This window comes from Apostichopus japonicus, chromosome 5, assembly GCF_037975245.1.
Source record: "Apostichopus japonicus isolate 1M-3 chromosome 5, ASM3797524v1, whole genome shotgun sequence".
Classification (NCBI taxonomy): Eukaryota; Metazoa; Echinodermata; class Holothuroidea; order Aspidochirotida; family Stichopodidae; genus Apostichopus; species Apostichopus japonicus.
Window position 1 is genome coordinate 21,920,205 of NC_092565.1, and position 27,642 is coordinate 21,947,846.

Below are 27,642 nucleotides of genomic sequence, written 5' to 3' on the forward strand. Positions count from 1 at the left end.
GAATCTCATGACAGCTTGAGGTACTATATAGTTAAATGGCAAATTTCCATCATCAACCCAGGGAATTGATAAAGTTCAATGCAAACAGTTTTTTTTAAATTTTTTTATAGCATCGGTACCACTCCTGCATGAGCAAAAGCTATGCAATGTGATCCTTGCATCCTTTTCTTCATTATTAGTCCTTGCAATCGATGATTTTGAAACATTGTTGATAACAATATTTTGATAGGAAAGAAGAAACTTTTGGGCAGACTGTAATCTGATGATCATGTTCTATTAAAGAGAACGAAAATGATTAACTGTTGATGAAGACCAAAAAAAAAAGAAAAGACAAGTAAAAGTGATAGTCAGAGAAGATGGATGTTATGGAACCAATAGATGAGATGCCGTGGGTTAATTGACTGAAATGATGAAAAGTAACAATCGGACAGCAGGCTCACTAAATGTTAGCAGACTTCATGATATGATCCATCTTTGGTCCTCTTGGCATGACACATGGACCACCAGGAATAGAAGAAAAAATGAAAAGAGAAGGTATAAACCAGGAAGAGAACTATGACTCACCAATTTTTCATCGTCATGCAAGATGAAGACCATGCAACGTTCACATCGCAGGAGAGTTAAAGCCTCGACCATGATCTTGTAAACCATCTTGTCAAGTGATGTTTGCTCTTCAAAGATTCCACGAGCCAAGCCAAGAAGCATCTGTAAACCAGGAACAAAAACATTGATCAAGTCATAAATCTTGTTAATCTTTGTATTTTATTTACAAAACATTAATTTAAGAATCTTTTAGTCACCCCAAGGGTGACGACCTATACATACTATGTGTGAACATGAAATAAGATGTATATATTTGAGTCATCATGTTTACAATGGTGTCACATGCAGAGGCGGCACACATGCATATACACACACCATCATACAGGTTCACCTTGCCTCCGGTTCAAGAATTGAGCCTATAGGTAGGGGGCGCTGTGGTCAAGTGGATGAGGCAGTGGACTTGTGATCTAAGGATTACAGGTTTGAGCCCTGGCCAGATCATTGCGTTGTGTCCTTGGGCAAGGCACTTTATCACCATTGCCTCTCTTCACCCAGGTGTATAAATGGGGACTTGCAAGGTGCCTTTTAAATATAGTTGCGTGCGCCGGTTTGTGGCTGCACCCTATGGGAAGTCCCCCAGGGGATACATGGCTGTGGTGCACTGTGGTGACCCAGGAGAGATTGTTTGAATTGTGCACACTTTGGTGTGTAGGTGTGACAAGTTACCAATGACCAGGGTTAAGTACAGCGCGGCGAGACTTTATTGTAAGTTGCGCTATATAAGAACTGAGAATTATTATTATTGTTATAGGTAAATACTGGGTACAGTGCAGTTTGTATTTTAATACCTTAACTTTACCGACAGGCTTCATGCACAAAAGAAAAAAGCTCTTGTTGCCCTACAAATAGCGAGTTGTGCTTCCTAGAGAATAAATGGCTTTTGACCACATTATATCTAATATGATCTTTGTAACCTCTCATCTTGTAGATTAAGATCCAGCTACCTATAGTTGAAAGACGCAATATCATTTCAATTCTCGTAACATAGACTTCTTTACTTTTCGTCTGCTTTTTTGAGTAACAAATCATGAGAGCAATTTTATTTCCATATCTAACATCTTCCTAGCAAAAGGAAGTTCTTTCCTTTTCATTCAAGGTTATTAATTCTCTGAATGCCGCAAGCATCCCAGCGGAAAAATGTTACTTAGGGTTTTTGAAAAGACGGTGAAGTGGAAAAATGACTTTGCATGAAACTGAGTCTGTAAAGTCTGTACACTTCTCACACTGTTTCATAGCTGGATAAATTAATGAGGCTCTTTTCTAAAGGCAGCAGACTAAAACATACTCAAAGGGTTTTCAGATAAATTTAAAGCATACGCCCCAACATGAGGGAGGGGAGGAAAGAGAGTATTATATCAAAAATTTCCTGCCTAATGACTTCACAGCTACTTCAGAGGAATCATGAGAGATCAAACAGTTTATCTTTTTTTATAAGGACATTCTGCAGTCAAAGACTACCGCTATTAGGCTATTACTATCATAAATATTCATCAATCTTTGTCTTGTTTTAATCATCTATTAATTCTCTGCAGTAGCGAGACCTAATCCAGGACAACTTTCTGAGGTTAAGAGTTAAGACCAACGTTTTTTTTGTATTTTCAAAGATGTGATGTAATCTTGTCTATCATATTGTGTACCTGTGCAGAAAATCAAAAGCACAGTAGAATTTCTTTCTTTTAGCATTCAATCTTCTCATGTCTCAGTTTATAATAATAATATCACCACCAAAGGTGGGAAACATACTAATAATTTGATTCTGCATAAAGTTGAAACTCTTTGCAATATCAGAGAATCTAGCTTGAGTTAAGGTAGTCGATTTAAGCCAATACTGATGTCAAGAGCTCTAACATATATGCAAATTGATTCTGATGTCCTGAGGCGTATTACATTATACTGCATCTGTAAATCAAATTTGAATAAATCTCTCATTTTCAACCCACTTTAAACTCGTGAGAAATACAAAAATTGTTTCATTGTTAAAGTCCATTCGGTTTCAAACTGTGTCCACGATGCTAATGATTGGTAAGAGAGAAGTAAAAGCAGCACCATTTGGCATGCAGATTTTCGTTTGGATGATCAGATATTGAAATTGTTTCTCTCATCTACCTTTCACTGTAATCATCTGTTTGATATGTACATTGTATACATATCAACAATGACATATATCTCCAATGACAATGTTCGTGATTAAGTATAACGATTATTTTTCATAAACCTGAAAGATGACCTTTTCATTTATGAGACATCCATGTCCAAGAGGATCGACAGAGTGACATGACTGTGTTTTAAGATGGTTTGCCCCACACACACTATCGGTCTTTCACTACAGTACAACGTCTGTTAATAAAGGTCACGTGCAGCTGAGAAATGATGGGCAGTTTCTGTACACTTCCTTGACAGAGATTGAACAGCCAATATTTAAAAGTACTGTATATACCATTCATAGCAATCTACTGCAAGTAACTTATTCTCCTCTCATATGAAAGCATTAAAGTGTAAGAAACAGAAATTTATAAAACAGTTTTAGACTTGATCAGGGTGATCACTTCAGCTTGAAAGAGAAATTTCCTTCAGAATGGTAAATTCAGAAGGAAGAGATAGTGTGCGGTGACCCGTAGTGGAGATCACCGAGGGCGCAGTGCAAAGTTATACCAGTTGCGTTTTGGTACTTGAGGATAGTGCGTTAGTGTAGTAGTAGACAGTTAAGAGAGGAGTGAAATAAATACCGAAATTTATAAAATGGTTTTAGACTCCATCAGGGTGATCACATTAGCTTGAAAGAGAAATTTGAATTTTCAGCATCATAAGCTACAGCATGAATATGACATCAGAGCTTATGGTGGACGATCTTCTCTTATATTATTATATTACCTAGAGGCAAGAGGTGAAAATCTTTTACTTTAGGGCAAAGTATACATCACAGCTATTTTTTAGAAAATTAAGTCAGCCAAGATAGAGCCTGGCACAAAGAACCAAACAACTTTATGAACTGACAACCCCAGTCCTCTTACATTGAACCTGTAGTCATTTGATCATGATTTTATGTGACGTGGTGTGAAGTATCACAAGTACCTCTGATAGATAATATACAAGACCTCTGCTATAAGTTGGGCCAGCTATATACTGTGTATCTGAAAAGAACAGATACTACAATTGATCTTAGCCAAGAGGCAGAAAAGTTACTAGCTAGGTTACCTAGCTACTGAATTAATTGCCATGGGATAATATTTCTATAATTTTCATTGCAACCTGTTTACAAAATGCAGATATCACATGCTCTTAATTTGAACTGTTGTGTATAGAATTATTATTTTATCTACCCTAAAAATAACTAGTACTGTGGCCTATATATACCAGGAAAGTTTTTCAAACTTTTAATTCTAACAGTTAATAGATAACACCTATTATGTTATTCTTTATCTTAACTTTTTCTTAGGACTAATCAATATGTATGAATGTTTGTATGCCTGTGTGTGCGTATGTGTATGTATAAATACATGTACATCTATCTAAATCACCTCTGACCACATGCAGCTTTGTCTTGATGGAACAATATGTTAGCAATGAAATAACACTAGAATAACACATTAATAACATAATCTTGTGTTCCTAATATAAGATTTATGACTGATCTAATATGCCTTTTATTCATATGCCAATCAGTCAAATCGTCTCTGAAAAATCATCAGTATTTGGCCCGAAATGTTGGCATGCCAAAAATTACTAAAAGTGTACAAAGTAATCTTCATGAGGTTCTGCATATTACTCAATGAGGATTGACAATTATATATCTCAGAGTGGCAGTCAATTGCTTGGTGATATTTGAGCAGGGTGTCCATTATCTGACCATTATCCGACTTTCTAGCATATTTGGGGACAATACTGAAGCCCTTTCATGTGACTATTACAAGCTATGAGGTTAAGTTAGGATGTACTTTATACTATCCTAAGATGTGAGCATGAGGTTTTGTCATTAATTTTGTTCTAATCTTAAAGGGCAAATTATTTGCAGGAATTATAATGACCAACTATTAACCCAGAGGGAAATTTGAACTAGGGTAATAACATCACTTGTGTTTCTTCTTTCTATTTGTTAATTTATTTATTGTTTCCATTTTTTTTATTAATTTAAAAAAAAAAAACAATTTACCAAAGATTTAAGCGACTATCTTCAAGTCCCTGAAATTGTCTTTTTTGCTCTTTGTAGGTTGCATCCACGTTCAAGACCTTTTCAAGAGTCTTCACATTCACATTTTTGAAAGAGTTGGATGTAATGAAAGGAGACAGACAAAAGCTGCTTCTTTCTATAGCTGCTGCTTCTTACATACTTGAGACATAACTTACAGCATTCAAACAAGCACTCTACATTTAATTCTATGCAAAATATTATCAGTAATGATATAAAAACATTTGAAAAAGTGTGTCTGACTGTAAGTTTTTTTTTTTATTTGCTGTAGACCCTGGTGAAAAGGAGCATCTTTTGTCAAACATCAGAGAAGATTGGTAAAATTTTCTTCCTAGTATCATTGGGAAACGATAGCAATGCATTTCAATTAAAATATGACATTTACAAGTTAGTCTATTCTATAAAAAAATAAAACAGAGTTACTTTCGTTCTTTTGAAAGAATTTTTTTTTAGAAATTAAAGCCACCGAGACAGGTTATATTCTCTGAGGAATGTTCTTTTTCAGACTCAACCCAAAGTAATTTATGTATGCAGTTCATCATCTTTAGAGGGACACATATGGTAAAGATACTGTGCTTAGTTCGAAAAATTTGAAAGAACGATGGTAGTATAGTGAGTTCACTTCTCATGAAGATGAGTATATAAAGCTACTAGAATTTTGTGTCTAATAATGTACTTACAGTCTGATCATATTTTAAGTCACAAACAGAAATAACTTGTCTTCGCCTGTCCCATACCTCTCTCATGTTTCAACTAATAGACTCAATTCAAATTTATGCTTTGCTTCACCGTGAGTCTATAGTTGCATGGTAAAGAATCCTAACAATCGCACACCACAGTTTGATATCTGGTGAGATGATGAAAATCAGAATGAAAAAAGCAGGTCTACATATAGAGTGGGATATGAAGGGCCGGGGAAGTGGGCCTTGAACCGGATGTGGGTCAAGGGGGTGGTCGCAATCGCTACAAGATGACCATTTTGGTAAGGTTAATCGAGGTAGATTGGAGTGCACAAGTAATATTTATTGAAGACAGATAGTTAGCTAGAGGAGTGTGTACTGTTAAACCTACACTTTTGGAGTAATACAGTAACATGGGACGAGATCTAGTTATGACTGGCACATACTGCTCATGCATGTCTGTGTGTAACTTTTTCTGTCAATAAATTTCAATAAATGAAAGCAGTTGAAGAAAAATACATTGATAAATGGATATGACTTTGTTTATATAGAGTCACAGAGTCTGTTTAAATTTAGGGGTTATTGTCCTCTTTTGGGATTAGGAGTTTATACATTCTTCCTTTATTCCAGTATTAGGTTTTCTAATTGTCATAAAGTCACTACTGGTTTAGCAGTTAAGAAGCTCTTGACTTTTTCTACGAATTTATCCTCTTAAGGGTTTGTCCATTGTATTGGTGGGAGAGGGAACTTTAATCTTGTGGCTTTTTCTCTCAAATCTCAGTGGGTGAATGGTACTGGGATCTAGCATGTAATGCTTTGGCTTTTATTATGAATGTAGTGAAGCTTGTTTTCATTAAAAATTGTGCAAATTCAGGTCAGTTGCACTTAATCTCTCTGAGAGAGAGGATGTTTGTAGGTGTACTTGATGGTTACATTGACCAAAGGACCTAATGGTAGAAAACCTGGTGTTAAGAAGAGTTCCAGTCTGTAAGTAAACTTTCTTATCTATTTGATCCAATTAAAGCCCTTTAGTGTCCTTCAGGGGAAGTAGGGGTGCAGAAGACAATTTATTGTAAATTAATTTATGAAAAGGTTAACAAAAAGATAAGTAGACTACATGAAAGGAAAGTGATTATATTAAAGATTGAAACCAGGCTGAGGATTCTGTTTATTTACTTGTATGTTTAAATAATCAAGAAATGGTTAATGTTTGATGTATAAATGAACACACAGATTAGAAGAGTTTCTATATCTCCTATTCAGTGTTTTTATTAGATGTTTATGACATCCAGAATAAAGATAGACATGGCCTATGTGTGTGTCGGCTTGTGGCCAATTATCAGTGTGACATTTTGATGTGTGTACTCAACCACCATCTCTGTACAAATTGTAAAAAGACAGAAAAGAAGAATAATAAACTACTAAACTTGAGAAGCTCTGACTAGTTGTCTTTCCAGCATGATTTAACTAAGGATCCGGGAAGCTCATGGTTACATACCGGTGCCCTGTGAATAGAGATCAGCAAATCTCCAGACTCATCTCTGCAACCATCTAAACATTGTCTTGAAGCTGCTAAAAGAGGTAATAGGGTTTTAGGTATGATCAAGAGGAACTTCAGTTTTCTGAAAGAGGACATAGTAGTTAGGCTCCATAAGCAGTTGGTTAGCATATTTTGCTAAGGATAAGGAAGTACTCAAAAAGGTCCAGAGGAGGGCTTCTAGGATGATTAGTTCCTTAAAGAGTGTTCCTTATTATAGGCGGTTACAACTGTTGAATCTCACCACACTGGAGCTTAGGAGGTTACATGCTGACTTGATTCAGGTTTTCCAGATTGTGTATGGTTTTGACACTTTATCCTTCACCGACTTTTTCATGTTTGCTAATAGTAGTTGTACCAAAGGTCATTGTCTTAAACTCCAAAAGTCACAAAGTAGGATTAATATTAGGCATATGTGAATGAGTGGAACGGTTTTCCTGAGAAAATTGTACTTGCAAGTAGTGTGAATGGGTTTAAGAATGCTTTGGACAAGCACTTTAAGCATTGTAATCGGGTCTGAGTGTTGTGTCTTCAGTTTTGTTTTGAGTGTCCCTCCTGATCCTTTTTTCCTACTTAACTAAACTAGGTAATAATGCAGAGTAGTGGCTGGAGGTTGGAAGAACATGATAATGTACACTCTTACCAAATCATTGCATCCCCTCCCCTCCCTACCCCTCCTCATAACTTAGCCAAATTCTTGATTTCCTCATAGCCATATATACACTTTATTACTAAGAAGATGAAGCAAATTTGTGATGTTATGGTTATTTACGAACAAATAACAATTTTATCTGGCATAAACAGTTTGTGTGTCTTGTACTTGAAAGATTTGCTTTTGAAGCTTTAGAAATAAGTCATCAAAAATTACTAAGAGACAATATAAGCAGCAGATCAACGGACTCGCAGTATGCTATGTCAAATTTAATGATACTTCTTCTCAAATAAGTTTGCAAAAAAGAGTATTCTGTAATAATCCTGTAAAGTACAATATGGTGAACAGACAGCTACAGTAGTTTGGTTAAGCTAAAAGGCATAGTGCATAGTGCTAGATTGGTTTGACAAGGAAAAGTCTATCTTAGTGAAAAATTACAAACAGATTTTTATAAGAAAAGAAATAGAACTGAACTTAAACAGAAAGCACTGAATGATCTGTCAATCCATAATGTTTAACGAACATTATATATAACAGTATCACTATAAACCTGAAAGTGAATGTGGAAAATGTCTTTCCAGAAGGCACAATTAGTCTAATATGTCTACAGTTGATTCCATACTGCAAGATATTACTGACATGTTAAATTTCAATAATAGAGAATACAAAAAAAGGAGTTTTTTATCAATTCCAAATACCACCAAATACCTTCTAGCAAGATTACAAATTAAATTTTAAAAAATATACAATATTAAACATGACCTTTCTGCAATAATAATAAACCCTTAAGGAAAGTCTCAGCTTTCTTCGTCACCTTCCGCAGTACTGTTAACGTTTAAAGTTCCCGATAAATATTCATGCCAGTAAACTAAGGAATGTAAATATGCAACAATGGTATTCCATTTCACCATCTCCAAGCAGATAACAAAAAGCAAGTAAAGCAAATACAGATTACGTTTTGTAACAACTTCAGGACATCCGCCTCTCAATATGATTAGTATGAGCATTTTTGATGATGCATAAATTTGAACTAAAGTTTCTTTTTTTTCAAATATATGATCACTTGCCATTGCTTTGTATTTAGTAATTTGTGTTTGCCGAGTGGCATCAATGTAGACATCCCTCCATCTGCCACCTCCCCCCCCCCTCACCCCAACAGATTTACCAACATCAAGAAAGGTTGTGAGAAATTAAGACAATCCTATTCAAAAGAAGATAAGAAAAAATAACAGGATGGCCATAACCTGGGATGCTCTATTTCCCATGTGCCAATTTTCAAAATCTGCTGCATGTTTTTTCCCGATTATCGGCCATGAGGTATGTTGATCCGTCCCCCACATATTACCGTAGCTCTTGTGGCTCTGTGACATTGTAGCAGTTACAGGTCAATGACTTTCACTTACTACTTAGGACAAAATTGGTTTCTCGCTGGTGTCTTAGAAAGTTTACTTCGAGTGAAGATGGCCGATGCTCCTAATTAAAGAGGGGAAAACTGGCGTACTAATTAATGTTCTGAAATCTGATGCACGGAGTGTCTTTTGCTGAGGTAAAAAAGTTGCCTAGAAGAGGCAATGCTGTTACGCTAGACTGTCCTAAGAGACAAACCAGATGTTGTGGCAACAGCTCAATAAACATCAACCTCAACAGCTGGCTGAAGCCGCGTTGAAAGATGACCCTGATTGTGAGACTGATGAGGAATTTTCCCATCCAGTGTCTTTCTCTCCAAATATGACGATACTTTCTATCCTTGGCTTGTCTAGTCTAGGGAAAACGGACTTCCGCTTTCTACATATTGAATTTGTTTTCTTTTCAAAGCTAATATTTCAACTCTTACAGGCCAACAAGAGGTAATACTTCAAGAGTACCAAACTGTAAAACAACTATTGCAAATATTTGTTTGATTGTAGTGGGGGTGAGGACCGGGAAGGGAGGGGGACCTCAGGTAGGATATATTCAAGTTATATTCAAATATAAGTTTCCTACTTCTGCATTTGGATTATTATCATCATGGGCGTGGTTAGGGCTTCAGATACTGAAAACAGTGGTATGGGGAAACATGTGTCCAAATATGTTTGAAAAGATCATTTGAATTTTTTTCAATACTTTCTCTGTGGTAAAAGTGTATACATATAATCGCTATCTAGAAGCTGCCCCACCAGGACGATAACTAACGTAATCATATTACCCTGCATCTATGCCAAATCCCTGCCCTCTAAAATATACTTGGGAACTACACCATCACCCTCAAGCCCAGACCAGTCAGACAGCACCAACCTACATCAGGCAACATCAGAGCCAACTGATATTAACATTTAACAGACAAACCATCGGAAAATAAATAAATAAATTCCAGCAATCCAGGCTACTTTCTTCAGGACTAAGATGAAAAGATAACAGCAGGTGTCAAATTTCTCTCTTGGCAACAGAGAGCATGAGGCCAATAAAATCCAAGTCTAATCATGAAGGAGGCTGGGAATACAGCTTTCCATGTGTGATTCTATTCCTCAGGAGACCCAGTTCATTTTTTTGAAATTTCCTTAGGTTTGTTACTTTAATAGGAGGACATGTCAAACTCTCTGGCTTAGTAAATCTATAATCTCATCCGGAGGGATTTCCCTCAAAACAGACGCAGACTTTTGTCAACTATAACAAAGTACACAATATCACCTCAGGAGAGGGAACAAAACTCGAGGGTCTAGAGTTGATTGCTTAAGACCACGTCATCAAAATTGCATTTTGTAAGGCAAAGGTATGATTTTTTTTTAAAAGAATTTGGTTGTATTTTGTGAATCAATCATGCTATTACAGCAGAGTGAATTTCAGACATCAACATCATCTTAATTCAGCTGATAATGATTTATTTATTTATTTCTACTTTATAATATCTGAATAATTTATGTATATTCGAAACAATTTCTCTACGAAAAAAAGGTTGCAGTTTGATGAAAGCTTAATTTAAATAAAAAATGACACCTAAATATTAAAACACTCAAGATGTTTATCTTTTCGTATTCTTTGAAGCACTATCTACTGAAATCTATTCCCTGTAGCTTTCTGGGTTGTAAACATGAACTCGAGGGGTGAGCTCTGGTCTCATGGTCTGCAAGATACTGTGCCTTCTCACTGGCACCTTCCCCCCCCCACTCCACCCCTCATCTTCAGTAAAAAATATGGGTATAGGGATCGCTACCAACTAAGGGGTTGCTAACTCAATTGATATACCATTGCAGGTCATGGGCTTATAACCCTGAAGTGACTTGTTTGAATCCCACCACTCTTGCTAAAATTTCTTTTGCTCATTTCCAGTTTGATGAATACCTGTTTAATATGTTTGACAAATTTGGCAACCAAATGCATAAAGTTGCTTTAAGAATGAATTACACTGGTTAATTATGACCGTAAAAATGACAGATGCTGCCCTGTATCTAACTACAGTGTAAAAGCCCACAGTGTGTTATCTTGTCTACCTATGAATAATACATGCAGTCGCACAAATGTTGCTCATCACGCCATAGGAAACACGTGAAAACAAGCGAGATAAAAAATGCACCAGATAAAAAAAAACAAGTCCAACATCACCGGCCAAAAAAAAAGCAATTATTTTCAAAATCTGGTTGATAGAAACAAGTGAAATTTCAATCAAATCCTTGGCAAGGTTGAGTAGCCACAGTGGCAAGTTGTTTCAAAATTCCCACAAGTGTCTGAAGCAGCACAAGCTCTCTGTTAAAAGCATGAATAAATACATAAATTTTGCAACTAAATTTTTCCTTGGTTCCAAATTTTACACCAAGTCTTGTGATGACATTTCCCAGTTCAAATCACTCAATGTACAACAGTAAATTGACTGAAAACATTAAAGGATCACTTTGTAAGTTTTGAAGCAAACCTTGAGAAAGGAATCAAGGCATTTTGATGATGTTCACTATATTGTTGAGCTGAGAGAAATGTTACAGTACCTTGGTGCTAGATACATCTATAGACTAGATGCATAGACTTCTGGTCTCATAATACAGCAGATTTCTTGTAAGATGTTGCATCGCATATATTGCTAACAGCACTGTAGTCATGTGAACATGTAAACAAGTTTAGATTCCTTTCAGTCAAGTTTGGAAAAATGCATACTCAGATAACGGTCCACTGTTTGAGTTAGGTTTCAAAGACATATTACAGTTTCGGCAAAGATTGGCACCCAAATGCTTTATTTCCTTAGGCCTTGGACCTGGCTTCACGTACCTGCTCCATGTGGGGAGACCTTAAATTCAGTAGGCACCACCCTAAACAAGCCAAGTCTGGTTGCATAATAAGACAATGCTAACATGCGTGGTGCTATTGTGACAACAACATAACAACAGACAGGTCAAATCAATTAAGGCAGCTTTAACTATTCATCGTTTGTGGGTAAAATATTTCCTTGAGAAAAATTCCATTCCACTTTTATGCTCTACTCCACAAGTGCGATTATAGTCGTCTTCTGTTATGTACCTCCTCCATGCAGTTCAGGCCTTTTGACAATTTTCACTTTGTTAAACTTATGCACACCAAAAACAGTAAATTCAGAAGCCAACATAAACTGCTGTCAGTGACATCTAATATTTAGTAAAGTGAATGGTAAATCTTCTTTTTTATTTTTTATTTGCTTAAGGGTACATCCCAGCAGGGTGGGTTTGCCAGGTCTGGGGCAACCTCCCACTATTTTCCCTAAGTAGCTCCTTTCTTTCGTAAAGCTTCCAAATTTTTGTACTGCTTCTCTTCAACCTCACTTGTTATTTTAAATTGCTAAATTGTCTGTTTCCCATCATCCAATACAAAAAAAAGGAGTTCCAATTTACCTGCAGGAACCATGCCTTGCACGACTCGAACAGGTCTGTCACTCTGACCATGCGGTTTCTGTGATGAGAGTTAATCTCGAACCTTAAATCATATACCTTTGTCACGTTGAAGGTTTGATTCAGTGCTTGCTGTATCACACCACACAAGTAGCTATTCTATGAAGAGACACCATGGGGTTCACAGTTTTGGTCCAATGTCAAGGCAGATGGCCTAAACGTGGCTATTGGGAACCAATAATGTGACAACTTATATATAATATAGGAACCTACATATTTCATAGAACATGTTGCATGCTTTATCTTCTGAAATTCATTTATTCATATTGCATCCGCATTGCGTGTAAAGATCGTTCTGTTTACATATTGGCCTCTTTGCATATAGGAATGAGAGTATCGTTGTTGGTTAAGCTGTCAAATGTAAAGTGTGGCTTGTGAAACATGACACCTGTTTTCAGATCTCATCATGCTTGGATAAAGAAGAATCAACATGGTGTTCAAGCAGCAGATGAAGGGGGTTATCAGAGGGTGTAAAGAAAAAATTAGTGATGCCGTCGATCACAAATCAAGGGCATAATGTAAACATGAATATTCTGTAAACAAGTTAAACAAGGAAAATGTTGTAAAACTGTACAAGGCACGACAGACATTTGGGTAAGACTTTGCAACAGTGAAGACAGACATTTATTACAACATTCGATAAGTCACGAATCTATAAATTGAAAGTCAAATACACCTCACAGAACGATGCACAACATATGAAGAACCGTTAGGGCAGATTTAGAAACAACTTTTTGAGGTGTCTCTCAATTGTGCAGTAACTTTTGCTGTAACAAAATTCAAGCGCCCTGCATACAGATATGGACACAGAATTTTCCTTTGCTGATCAGTTATAATAAGTAGTGGTCAAAAGTCTTAAGAAGCAAGTAATTTACAATTATAGGAAAATTATATTTATATTTGTGATCAGTTATCAACAATAAAATGACAGACTAAGATGGTGCTAACTGGAAATGTCCTACCAAGTATACTGATACACATACATTCCATCTTTGAGAGGTGGCCTTTTGAGCACTACAGTATTAAAACTGTATTCAACCACATAACCCAACACCAGGAAGAGTGGGTGAGGAGAAGTGGGGAAAGGGGAGTGGGAGAGGGGGGAGTGGAGGAGGGAGAGTGGAGGAGGTAGAATGGGGTAGAGTGGGGAGAGACCCAAATTTGATCTTATGGGCCACAGTGAAATCTTGCACCTAATCTAAGGGTTGCAACATTTATGTATTTACCAACTCTATTCACAAACCAAGAAATATTACATTACATAGAAAATAACAGGATATTCCAGAATGCTCTATATGCGCATCTTTTGTGTACAAAAATTCTGCCACAAGTAGGCCCAGTATACAAAAACTACCAAAAAGCTCCCAACAATAATTGAATGTTTTCTCTTTTTAGTGAAATTTACTGTTCAGTTTATTTAAAATTGGATAAAGCATTGCTCCAATATTACTAGCTTATACAAGCTGTATCAATAGGGTTTTCGATGCCTTCTCACAGGCCGCAGAAAATTTGCCTGTGGGCCGCCCTTTGTCCACATACAGCCCTACACATATATCGGCAGACATCTCTAACACTGAATGAATTTATACCATTTAGCTCCGATCAGATATTTACGTATAGTCTCATGTATACAGAATGTAACGTCCTAACAATCATGTACAAAGTCATGTACCTGATGACTTGTGACCAGGGTTCATTTTAAGCGGTATCGCATCGCACTTTGCGATGCGATTATTTACATTTGCGATGCAAGATGATACTTTGTATCGCGCAACTGCTACACAACCCAAGGTAGGCCCCTAGACTACACACACCTAGAGTATAGCAGCCTAAAGTCCCAAATAACCACATACTATCACACAGAGCATGATTCATTGGCACGAAATGTTACACTCACATTTACTATTTTATCTGACACTTTTGGAGTTTTGTTTTCGCATTTGATTCAAATAATTTACTTGGCCTAGGCCTATGCCTGATCTGACCTACGCGGCTACGCAATAATGATAATATAACGTTACTTTCGCACTCGTACTCCGATCCACCGGTGCGGGCTCAGTCTGCATCAAGCTGAAGTTGGCTACCAATAACAGCGGACAATAGCAGCCGCCAATAAGCAATACTAGTGGCGGACAATAGCAGTGGATAATAAGCGAGTTGCTGCTATCGGTAGCTAGCTTCAGAATATTTACTTGGGATATGCTTCCACTTTTTTATTGACATCAAAACTGCAAACTATTGTAACTGGCAAGCTAGGCGGCAACCTAGTGTGATTGTACCATGGATATATATGATTTTGCGCACTTTTGACGTATTTTAATCAATATCGTGAACATCCTACAATAAAATTTAAATTCATCACGATTTTTGATATTTGTGTAACTATTTATGGGGCCAACGGCGAAATTTGATATATCAACGTTACTGCGCAATATGCCACATCGTGAATGATTGCATAATTGCATTCCCTCTAAAAGTGGAAAGATATGTTTGAAACTTTCTTCTGAGAGTTGAGAGTCAATATTTCCAAAGAGGGAGACCCCCGCCCCCAGTGCCAGGGATACATTTATGACATTATCTTTATCGTGCAGCGCACGTGCACAGAAAAAAAAAATTGCTAACCATTTTTACCAAACTGCTAATCAATTCAGGATTTTGATTAGCAGTACTGCTAAGCAAATTGAAAAATCTAAAATGAACCCTGCTTGTGACACATTGTCAGGAATTATCAGGAATTCATGATACATCTTATTATCTTGTGTAAAACATTCATGAATGAAACTGATTCAGATGTTACATTCCTAGAAAAGCTCAATAAATGTGCAAGGAGACATGCGAATTAATACAAATATAGAACCTAACCAAGGTTCAAATAGCCTCTTAACTTCTTAGGTAACCGCCACGATACAATTCTCCTCAACAGAGAACATTTTTGGATCCAATTATGCCTTCCCACCATTGAACCACATGGTCTCAACATCAAAGATGGGAAGAAGGGACTAAACCTATCCCTCCCTTTTTCTTTCCCCCTCCCCCTCCCCTTCCCTCCAGCTTCTCTAATCTGTTCTATCCACATTCACAGACTTTCCTTCTTATTCACCACCATTACTTTAATTACCTACCATTGTTACACCCCTTAGAGATTACCTCAACAGCCCTTAATCCCATTGTCACACCCTTCAGAGTTTATCTCTACAGCCCTTAATCCCATTGTTACACCCCTCAGAGTTTATCCCCACAGCCCATAATCCAATTGTTACACCCCTCAGAGATGACCTCAACCGTCATTAATCCTCCCATCGTTCTTTTCTTCATCTAATCTCTCATTGGTTGTTTTGTCTAATTTTGCTCTATTCATTGCTCGTTTGTTCCATTTAACTGTCCGTCCATCTGTGTCTCTTAAAGCGTTCTAAGTTTGTTTTAGTTTCAGCTGGCCTCAGAAGAAGATCCTTCTAGAATCGAAACCTCATATTCTACTAGTTTCATTTGTTTCTGATAGCTGCAAAATACTGTCAAAGAGCATACATGAAAAAACAAAACAATGAAAACAATAGGTAATGCAGTTAAAAGACATGGAAAAATGAAAAATGGCATTCCAAAAAACTTACCTGGTTCCTTTTGTACTCAGTGACCGACATCTCAAAGAGTTGTGCATTCATAATACCGATGCCGCAGAATGTTAAGTAATTCCTAAATACCTGCAAGAAGCAAGAAAAAAATCGGCTAATGATTAATAATTACTAAATCTTGCCCCCAAAAAACCCCCATATGCTGATGGAATTAATTTCAAAAGACGGTTTTCATAAATATATTGTAATATATTTTCAAATCAGACTATTATTTATAATATAGACACACATACTTCAAGATTCAAGACGATAGAAGCAACATGTATTAGGTCGTCCAAATTCTATGTGGGTGATTCTGTGCATTGTTTGAACCTCTTCATGGATGCATCATCAAGAGATAATTTATGCTTGTCCATTAGAGCACTTTTAGAGAATCCCAAAGGCATTTATAATTCATTAAAGTGTATGAAACCACGAGGACACCAGTTGAATGGAGAAAGAGGGAGAGAGTTAGGCAAAGACAGGTTGCTCATGTCTATCAAGAATTCATGAAATTGAACAAAAAGGAGCAGCAGATGTGGTTTACTTTAACAGTTCCAACACATGTGGCAAACCTAAGAAGGATATATCTATAGTGACTGCATGAAAATGACATCCTCCTAACTCTAAGTTCACTCTGTTAAAAATGATTTTCCAGATCTATAGTTCAATAATCTGGACACAAAACCAACAACAGTCACATCTTAAGATGAGCGAACAACTTATGAAGTAACAAACGTTTTCCAATTTTTCACTGAAATGTTGACACCAAGTTGGTATAAAATTTGAGAAGTGCATTAAATCAACTTAACAACTTTCAATTAAAAGTGACGGGGAAGATATCTTTGAATATCATCAATTTCTTAAATATTTGGCATTATCAATTCAAGTGCGACTAATTTGCACTGCATCAGGATTATGATAGCTTTTATATAAAACACATTCATCCACTTTGGATGAATCTGTATACAATGTTGTATAAACCACCAAAACAATAGATCAGATATGTATTACTTCTCCTTACCAACGTTACAAGTTAATTAACAGCCAGTGCCTTGAAAGTGAAGGTCTTTGCCTAACCTTGTTGAAAGTTGTCTTTGTAATCTATTTGGATTCAATATTTTGTAGATTCCTTCCATAATTAAGTGAATGTTGAATACATTCAACATTTCATGATGATAGAGATTTTTACATGATGGGGGCGATGGGGGAACACCCAAACAGGGGTGTAGATTATGGATGGGTGTCTTAGTACTTCCAAAGAAATTGAATTACTCTCTCACAGGTCTCTTTGTGCTTAAACTCGATCACTATCTAATAGTGCTGAAGCTTCTGAGGGCTTTATCACCAGGACCCCCACTAGCACTTAGATCCATTCCATTTTATAGAGTGATACCTCTTTCTAAAATGTACTTTTTTCCTGAAAATGCACAGCTTTCCAACCCATGTACTCCTAGCCAATTGCAGTGTACAGTGTTTTATGAAAACAAATGTCACTTTTCTTCGTTTAAGTTTCGAAACGTTGCTCTAACACAATCTACATCCCCTTTAAAAATGGTGAATGTACACTTTTACCACACAGTTCCCCAGCAGTTATTACCTTTTCATACCTTTTTTTTCCTTTTTTAATTTATATTCAAAATGAGACCTACTCCATGAGTAAACTGAGACCCACCCATTTTAGAATGAGTCAACAGTTAACAAACATTAAAATGCTCTCCAGATTAGCAGATATTGCATATCATTGGCCTGAGGTTCCTTTTCAACACAGAGCTGTATTGTAGCTCTGTGTGCTTATTCGCATACTAATGGCCCCATCTAGAGCTAGGTGTCAAAAGTTCATATTTTCATATTTACTGATTACTTGTTGAATTTCTACGAAAGCGTACAGGATTAATTGATGTTTCGCTGATACAGTAATGGAGAAACTGAACAGAAGACACAACAGCACCATCTGTCATGTGACTGGCAAGAAAATAATCTCAATTTGTTTCAGTAATATTTGGTAGTTTACTTATTTTTAATTTTGGCAGTGCAGCAATGTTTGGCAATTAATTCAAAATCAAACAGGAGATGACTCTAAGACTTTCAATAAGACTTTAGGGAAGAAGCATCCAGGGATTAGTGTGACTTATATGTAAGTTCGATAACCAGCTATAGATGCACTTAAAATGAGTACCAGTATTAAATAAATTAGAAGGGACATGACATCATCAACTTCCTCTTACAGACACAAAGATGCAGCAGATGCTACAGTGCAACTAATACAGTAATTGCTATCTTAGAATTATAACAAAGTAGCTTTATAATATTAGGCAGCAGTGAATTTAGTGGAAGGTAAAAACTAATTTCAAAACAGGAATGAACCACTCCTTTTAACATTTTTCATGCAATGCTCAACATTTTAGTTCAATTCTCAAACTGCATACACATATATTTCTACAATAGCGTCGACTAACAGAGGACAGTGGCACTGCTCTAAAGTAGAGACGCAATGACTTTCAACAAACCATTTTTTTTACCTTTTAGAACCTGTAAATCATAAGGAAAACAAGGTGGACAAACTCTTTAAGAATACCAATTTTCAGTTTTACTCCATTTTGGTTTTTATGTACCTAATGAACCAAAAATTACTTTGAGCTGGTGAGCGAGATGTTTAGATGAGTATTAAAGGATCTATGTAAGATTTAAGACTGACTGTCTGACTGACTGACTGACTGACTGACTCAACACAGAAGTGACCTCCTACTACTGTAAGCCAAACAAGCTCCTGGGTGATCTTCAAATTTCTACGATACAAAATTAATACTTAATTCCAAAATCCGAATTAAAGTTCAAACGATAAAGCCTGCAGATCTGCGTAATCTTAGTGGACATGCCGTGGATCTCTAGAGCTTCCTAAACCTTTTGTAAACATGTTTTAACGACAGACCAGCTTGTTCATGCCCCAGAAAACTAACAAGCTAAGTTGTCTCCTAAGGGAGGTGATACTCTACACTGTGTGGTTTTAGGTAAGCTCTAACGGCTGACCAATTTCTGGTAGTTGACGTAGAAGTGAAGGTAAAAGTAAACCGGGTTGGAGGAAACAAATCGATAAACAGTGCTACTTTTAAATGGATCCCTGTGACAGATCGACTGGGTATATAACTACTTGTAAACAGTCAGCCATCAGAACATGACTCAGAAAATAACAACCATATCTTTGGCAACGTTTTCTTTGAGAGATGTGTGACATGCAGTAGATCTTCTCCATTAAACTGCCACATAACCGCCTCATAAGAAAAACAAAATAAAAGCAATTAATACTGTGCTTAAAGAGAGACCATTGCACACAGAAAGGGAGATTACAGCATTGTTGAATTTGATAATGGGATCATTGCCTGGAAAACGGCCAAATAAATAGTGAAAACCGGTGTACTTCAATTCATGGGATGGAAATTTACAATCAATTTCTTTTTGTCCGCCAACGCAAGAGAATTTGTCTACGAGTTTTATTATCAAACTGAATTTCAAGAACATAGCAGCCATCATGCTGCAAAGAAAAAATTATAGGTCCGTGTCGGATTTATATGGATGCGATTATGGATCAATTATTCCCTGAAAAGTTACTGACGACGGAGACAGTCAGTACACACTCACTACAATACAACATATTGAGTTTGAGTTAGTAAGAGAATCACCCTGCACAGATAGATTTCAAACTTCACACTTTAATGCCCATGAATGAGCCAGAAATCATAATAAAAAATGACTTTGTGTGTTCTCAGCTGTGAACTACAATACTTTCTACATGCACGTCATGAATTATCTCCAATGCTGAAAAACCTTTAATTTTTCTACAAAAGAAGAAGAGAAGAAATTCTAAACAGCAGTCTGGAGAAAAGGAAGAAACCTTGGTAACTCCCCAATTAGAGCTTCTGCAATGACAGAATTGTAACTAATCAAATTACAATGGATATCTGGAGGACATGGCACAATAATTGGACATTATCTTTGACTCTTAATTGCAGCTTTAATGACTCTCAATTAGAAGTTCTACAATGACAAACAGACATACTGATTTAATTTGTGCTTTGTACGTTGGAGGCTTTTCTCAAGGTAGATTGAGATACAATGCAATAGATTGACCATATGTGCCGACAGAAAAGTATTACAGTGTTAGAAGAGTACGCATGTACTTCTTGTAAAAGCATCATATTAAACAAACACCACTATATTTGACACAAAGTTTTTGTTATCATTCTTTAATTTGAGGCTCATCTGCGTATTCTTTGTTTGAGTCATTGATAAATCATCTCATTATTACTCTGGGATTTTTCATCCATGATTAGAGGCTGCAAGACTGATGTTAGAGGTCATAAGCAACGTTCCCAAATAAGCTAGAAAGTCAAGAATGGTCATAAATGTTACAATCATGTTACTGCCACTCTATACAAAAGTAGTTACAGTATCCACAACATAATATTTACTCATTTTTGGAGGATCAAACCCTACGTTAGGAAAAATTTTGGGCCAAATTAATTATACTGATGATCTTTCAAACTTGCCAGGAAAAAAAGAATTTTGATTAAAAAGCAAAGATGATTGCCTAAAACATTTTTCAAGTGATATTGGAAAGATTAAAGGCAAGTAAGTGTATTTACTATGAATAGACTGATTACTGTAAATATTGCAAGATGATTTTGGTTAGACATTGACAAATATACTACGCACTACTTATTTAAAGTAGAGTAATCAATCAGCCACTTGTTTGATTTGTTTGATTTTCCTATGCCAAACCAATTTGTAATAAAATTTCCTCATCCTTAACATCGTTCTTTTACATTCCTCCAAGTTAAAGTATGGCGGAAAAGAAAAACAATTCCCGAGTCCCAGAAAAGTGATTACATGGATCTCAACGTCAACAATGTTTTCCCAAACAGCTGACACAGATGCACCTGTTTACCTTCTGGAAAAATACCAGACAAAAATTGGCGACAAATTTAATTAAAATCGATATTTTTGTCAAATGTCAAAAACTTCAAGAAAAGTCTCACCAACCAGAAATTCAACAAGAGAGACCAAGATAAAAATTAATTTCTGAGTGAGGTACGTGTACTTTATACATATGCCAAAGCTGACATTTCAATGCCCCGAAGTAATGCTGTAGTAATGTGCATGCTTACTTTATGGCAACCTTGCCCTCGCATACCCCAACAAAGTGGAAAGCACTCATATTGCTTGATCAACAAGTAGGGAGAAAAAAGAAATTTTTGACCAAAAGTGAGCGTAGAGTGAGAGGGATTAGTTAACAGTCAACTATGTTTTTCTAGCTGTGTCTTTGCAATGTGATTTACATGCTATATCAGGTATATGAGATGTGCTGGACATCTGCTACAATCTGATGTAGATTTGTGTCAGAGTTATGACTTCAGCTCTTTGTGTCCTCTTCACAGCAAGAGAACTCACCTAAATCCATGGACACTCTATTACTGTTGTTCTTAGATGAAGCCAATTCTTTACAGATTTAATACATAGCAGTTCCAATGCAAATACTGCCACTTACACTCAAACTATGGGGGGTGGGGGTAGGGGTGGGGGGGAGGTAGCACAACCTTCAAGGGGCAGTGGAATATGTGACAGCTTTGAGAAGACAAACCACAAAGTTACCTCAAAACTTTCTGTGCAGTCTTTACCACATATTCCAGTGTTTTGGGCATTTTTTCAACAAAAGCAATTTCTTTATTATTACAACAACAGGGCACTTTTGTACGACAATTTCACTTCATTTGTCAACAAAAGGGCACTTTTCAATTATAAAACAAGGAGAAGGCCAAAAGGGTTACACTTTATCAAAAAGGGACACTTTTTACTTTTGAAAGGGATATAGTTGAGGTTTATAAGAAAACATGGGTGGGCGGCACGTCCCCCACCCACCCACCCCCAGGCAATCTGGTTCAGCCTCCCCTTCTCTTTACTAAACCGAATAAAGAATGATATCTGGAAGCTTAGCCACACTTTCCGTGCACAGCCTTTACCGTTGGTTATAATCAGCTACCTGTATCTTTGCACACTGCCCAATATGTCCTGAAGATATCTTGATACTCAGTGTATCTAGTTGTATAAGCCAAGTAATAAGTAATTCAAACAATACAAAACCTTATTTCATGCTTCCCTGCATCAGCCATCATTATTTTTCTTTCTTTCTCTCTCTTGTTCCAGAAAATGATTTCCATCCATCAAATGATCCACCAATCTATCAGTGATTCAAACTTTATTTTCAGAGTAAATTGTATATTTCCTCCCCCACTGGTATTGAAGCATTAAAGGAATACCGTTTGTGTTTAGTTTTCACTTGGTCATTTGGACATGTTCGCTCACGAAAAAAGTCTATGGAAAACAGGAAATTAAGAGGAACCATGAAACATGCAATAAGTGTACTACTGTATAGATATTCTCTGGTAGCGCACTGAACTATTACATGAAACAAGGTCAGAGGTTTTTGTCCAAAGAACCATATCGATAGAATGAAAGGGATCAAACTGCCCAATTATTTAATTAATTCTCCTCAGCCCCAACCCCTTGCCCAATGTTTCTTATAAATTACCTCCATGTTTTACCAATTGCAACTGGTTTACTATTCAGAAACTGCACTTCACACACACCCTTATTACATTCATACTACAGTGAACAATGCAGCATGGGGTTGTATGTATATTTCGTTTCATTCATACTGCAGTTAAACAATGCAGCGTGGGTTTGTACATGTATATTTTGTTTCATATATGTCTCTTTACAACTTGTGTAAATTCTGCACTAGGCTCTAATAGCTGGGGATGTATATGCAGTGTATAGGCCGATTGTGTTGATACAATAGTACATCACCGCAGTAGTTAAGGACGAATATTTAGAGCCGTACTGCACGTAGCTGTATCATTTGCTTGCATGCCTTAGGAACCAACAGGGACCAACACTGATATCCATTTTACTTGAATACCTGTCCTCGGTGAACTGTACACATAAATGAAGAAAAAATTTTGATGCGTAATTCTATTAGAACAACCCATTAAAAGACTTGGCCTCATAACACCTAGCCATGATGTTAGCAACTTCAAAAGGTTGTAAGACACAGTATTAAAGTTTAATAGGATTAGGCTCCATCCGTCCACAGTTGCAATATGGTGATTATTGTACTGCAAGAATAGCCTAAGCAATATGTATTGTAACTGAGTGGTATTGCACAACTAAGAGATGCTCTGTTCAACCTTCCCATTTTTTTTCAGGTTATAATCTTAAAACTGCTTCAGATTGGATTACTTAATTTGCATAATTCACACCACACCATGTAATTATCCTCATATAATTATATATAACTATATAATTTCATAAATATCCCTCAATCTAAATTATAATAGATTCACGAGAGTACAACCATTAAACAGCTCCAAAATTAAGTGTAAATATGTAATTAGTTGTTAAGACCAATGAAGAAGATTTTGTGTCCTAGAGCTACTATCCAATGTATTAACATAAATTTGAAAAATGCCGCATTTAATGGATAATTCCATTAAACTCGAATCGTCTTGATACAGTGTAAATTTAACTAGTTAACTACTAATGTTAACATGCAATGGTAACTACCGTTTCTTTGACATTTTGAGTATTTCTATTAACATACTAATAGTGCATTGTCCCTTTTTTCTGTGCGAGTATTAAAAACTTAACATCCTTATTTACTGAACGAATCAATACAATAAACGAGAAATGCTATAGTTGGACAGATTGATTAACAAATATCCATCTTTATACATAAAAGGCTAAGCAAGCGATTTGGCCAATATAACTAAAAACCTGTGAACATTCATTAACTTTCTTCATCTGGTCCTAAAAATCACATTACAAACTTATAAATTTGTGATATTCATTACACAATCCTTTCCTTAAACGAAAAGCAACATTTAAGAAGTGACCTAATTTGCTAGCTGTTATAAAGAATTACCCTAGTAATTTCCAAGGTTCTAGTTTAGTATCATTGAGGACGTCCTACATGGAAGTAAACAAGGTTTTGATCAATGCAGGTACAAGAGACTTAAATGGTGGTTTTGATTTAATTGGTAGAATTTGGGTTTAATTTTACTGACCCAACAACACAGAGTATATATATTTATTTTATTCAGTTATCTCTGCAACCATGGTAAGTTTTATATTTATGACCTTAAGAGAGCATCACGAAATCAATATAATACATAACATCATTTTGATGATCTTTAATTCAATTGTTAAGATTCAATTGTTTAATTCAAATGTTTTTTTTTTTTTTTATTTATTTATTTTTTTTTATTCCTATTTTAGTATAAAGTGAATGATATGATGCTTTTCACATTTTGGCTTTTTAAGTTTGTTCGCCAAGATACTAATCTTATATTATCATGCAAAAATATTATTATTTTCCGTTTCTCTTTTGCAGTATGGCAAAATGCCACAGTTCCCTGCTTATACACATGTATGCTTTTAAACACTTAAATCTACCAAACTGCAAATTAACATTCACATCTAGGTTATTAGATCAGCAACTTTCTCCTGAAACAATGTCATCATAGAGAAGGAACAAAACGCTAGGACTTTGTTTCTCCTAACAAACATTCTTAACACAAAGGAAACTGCTTCTATTAAGCAAAACATGAAAGTTTATGTGATGACATGACTTAAAATACCAAATTTTTTTGACATAATTTGTAGAATTTTAAATGAAAAATATCATTGGAACATTAAACAAGACAACCTATAACTTGTTTTATAAGATTTCTTTGAAGAAAGATTCTTGCAACAACAAATCCAGCATCAAGAATCTGCAAAAATGTAACATACACACCAGAAAATGTGTAAGATGAATATTCTATCTTGTCTTCAGAGTTAAGTCAAAACTTAAAAAATATGTAACCTTCCTCAAACTGCAACATGAAGAAAAAGGACCGTTCACAGCTTTTCTTCCTTCATTTTATGGTACAACTAAAACAGGTTGTAAGACACTTGACTCAATACCTTGCCGACTGTACGACCACATCAAAACTGATACAATCTACATAATTCTTCTATTTTATGCATAAATATCCTCCCTTCGATCGATATGTTATGTGGGAAGATTCTGTCTGCATGTCCTAGGCAGAAAGACGAAAAACCAGCCGTCAAAGTTGTCTAAATCTTGAAGGGAAAGGTGTAAAAAGTCTTACCTCGATCCTTTGTGTTGAATTCTCTATGGTTCAATATAATATTTAATCCATATTATTCCCAAACTTTGCGGATAGATCTCCGTAAAATATGTTCAACTGTCTTCAAAAAATTTGAATTATAGTGCACGGCTTGCCTATCAGAATGCAGGATTCCCTAGGCTGCCTGTTTAATTCTCATTTTATCAACCATTTCACGCAACTGAAATTCCTATGAATTTCTAATGCGTGTAGACTTTAGTGTGCAGGGCTCCTTGGAAGCATTTTGCCAGTACGGCTTGTGATGGGATGGCATTTCTGTTGTTCTCATTATCGTCTTCGGGGAGTCAAGTCGCTGTTCGGTGAACAGTTATCTGGGGGAATGGGTTCTTATGAGGGGTACCATACAAGGGGATTGTAGTTTCAGAGCATAATTTGCATTTTTAGCAGCATATTCCATTCAAACCATAACAAATATAACAACTATGAAGCATTCCTTCCCCCCCCCCCTCCTCCCTTCCACAAAGAGGGCTAAAATATGCTTGAGTAATTATTGCAACAGATTTCAACAACCTCACTTCAGCTCAAGGAAACAACTTTTCAAAAGAAGCAAATCATACATGTGGTTTCTCTGCTGTCATAGTCAAACCACATAGTAAAGCAATCTTAGTTCATCAAAAACATAAAGATTGTTTTGCTAAAAGATGAACTTTGCATCCTTCTCTTGGGTTTTTTCTCATAGTGAAAAGCCCTTCTCAATTTTCATAACTATTGACTTTGTTGTATAAACTTAAAACAGACTCCAGATCAAGATTAAATGTTTCTTCCATCTGTGTACTTTGTTTGAAATCTTCGGAGGGTTGACTGTTGAACTTTCAGTATTACCAAGACAACTAAGGTGGATGCATATTCTAATGATTGATAGAATTGGAAGAGGATGGATGGTAGGTGATGACTTGATGAGTACAGAGCAAATGTTTAATGGTCGTCTGAGACAACCACATTTCTGTTTGTACGACCAAAATCAGCCTTGGAGCATCTTCCTACGGACGACTAGTTCTTTACATCAAACTCAGATTGCATTGTGACTTAATACCAACAAATATGTCAAGTGATTAAATTGGTATCACCCTCCATCCATTTGGAGATACTGATGTACAACTATTACTGGGTAGGGCCTACAATCCATCCGACTGGGAGTTTTATTGGCCCTAAATTGGTACGTTCAATTAACGAGACCTACACATCTGTCCTACAGTGTTCATATTGGTCATTCTTTGTTGTTTTTGCTACCATTTTTCCTGACAACCAAATTTGCTGTTTAGACAACCAAAAACATAAAAGCTACTGTAACAATCCCTTAAAACTTGCCATGAAGAGGATGGTCTGGAAGAATCAATTCAGAGAGCAATACCTTCGAGGAGATTGGTAAGTGATCTTGCTCTTGTAGAGTTTAAAGGTTTATACCAGTTCTCCTAGAGTTGGTATGTAGCATAGGAGATTGAGAGAATCAAGGGTAACATTTTATGACAAATGAACTATGCGTTTCCAAGTATCAAATCATTCAAGACTAAAATGAATCAATTACTTTCTTTTGAAAATATGAACAAAACATATAACACATGCTTGTCAGGAAAGTGTACCACTTGGAACAATAGTAAAATAGTACATCACCTTACATATGTCATCCAATAAAGATCTATAGACTTTAATTACCACAGATACAACCTGGTTCAAAATATGCCCTAGTTTCCAGCCTGATTTTGCAAAGAACGATTGTTAAAGATAATTGATGGAAATCAGATCAATCCTGAAACATCATCTAATAAAAGAAAAGGAAATAGATAAAGATCTCTATTTTTATTCTCTTCTATTTTTGAAGCCACTCATTTAATTGGTTTATTCCTTTGCTTTTCTCTCCATAATTGAAAGTAGAAATGAGTATGTCATCTATATAAAATTATTGATTTTGTTCTATTAAATAGAACATGTCTTCATAGTGTGCTAGCGTGTTCTTTTTGGGCCCTCTTCTTTCTGTCAGCTTAAAGTATAATATTTCAATTTTTCATTCACTGAGAATAGAACTGATCATATACAACATAAATGCGTGCATCTCTTATCGAAGAATTTTGTCTTCAAATATAGGTTGGAATTCATTAAAAGAGGGGGTAATACAAAAAATATTAAACTCTTACAAACTTTGAATTCTTCATGTGGAGATCAATTTTTGAAAGCAAGGTCAAAACATGGAGAGACAGAAGGGTAATTCAAGGAGGAGCAGGAGAAGACAGAGATGATGACAATA

The 27,642-nt window shown here is 36.1% G+C and overlaps 1 protein-coding gene across 13 annotated transcripts in view; it reads right to left on the reverse strand.

The window, feature by feature from the left end:
- Positions 1 to 27,642, reverse strand: part of LOC139968050 (cGMP-specific 3',5'-cyclic phosphodiesterase-like) — a 184,420-nt gene that overhangs the window by 78,351 nt on the left and 78,427 nt on the right. For all 13 annotated transcript variants that reach the window (XR_011793215.1, XR_011793212.1, XR_011793213.1 and 10 more), the window contains exons 4-5: positions 16,153 to 16,242; positions 565 to 705 (exon numbers count right to left, since the gene is read on the reverse strand). Coding sequence is in view for 9 of the 13 variants with exons in the window: in XM_071972364.1 (XP_071828465.1) it covers positions 565 to 705; positions 16,153 to 16,242 (231 nt within the window). In the remaining 4 variants the exon portion in view is untranslated. The remainder of the gene's footprint in view (positions 1 to 564; positions 706 to 16,152; positions 16,243 to 27,642) is intronic.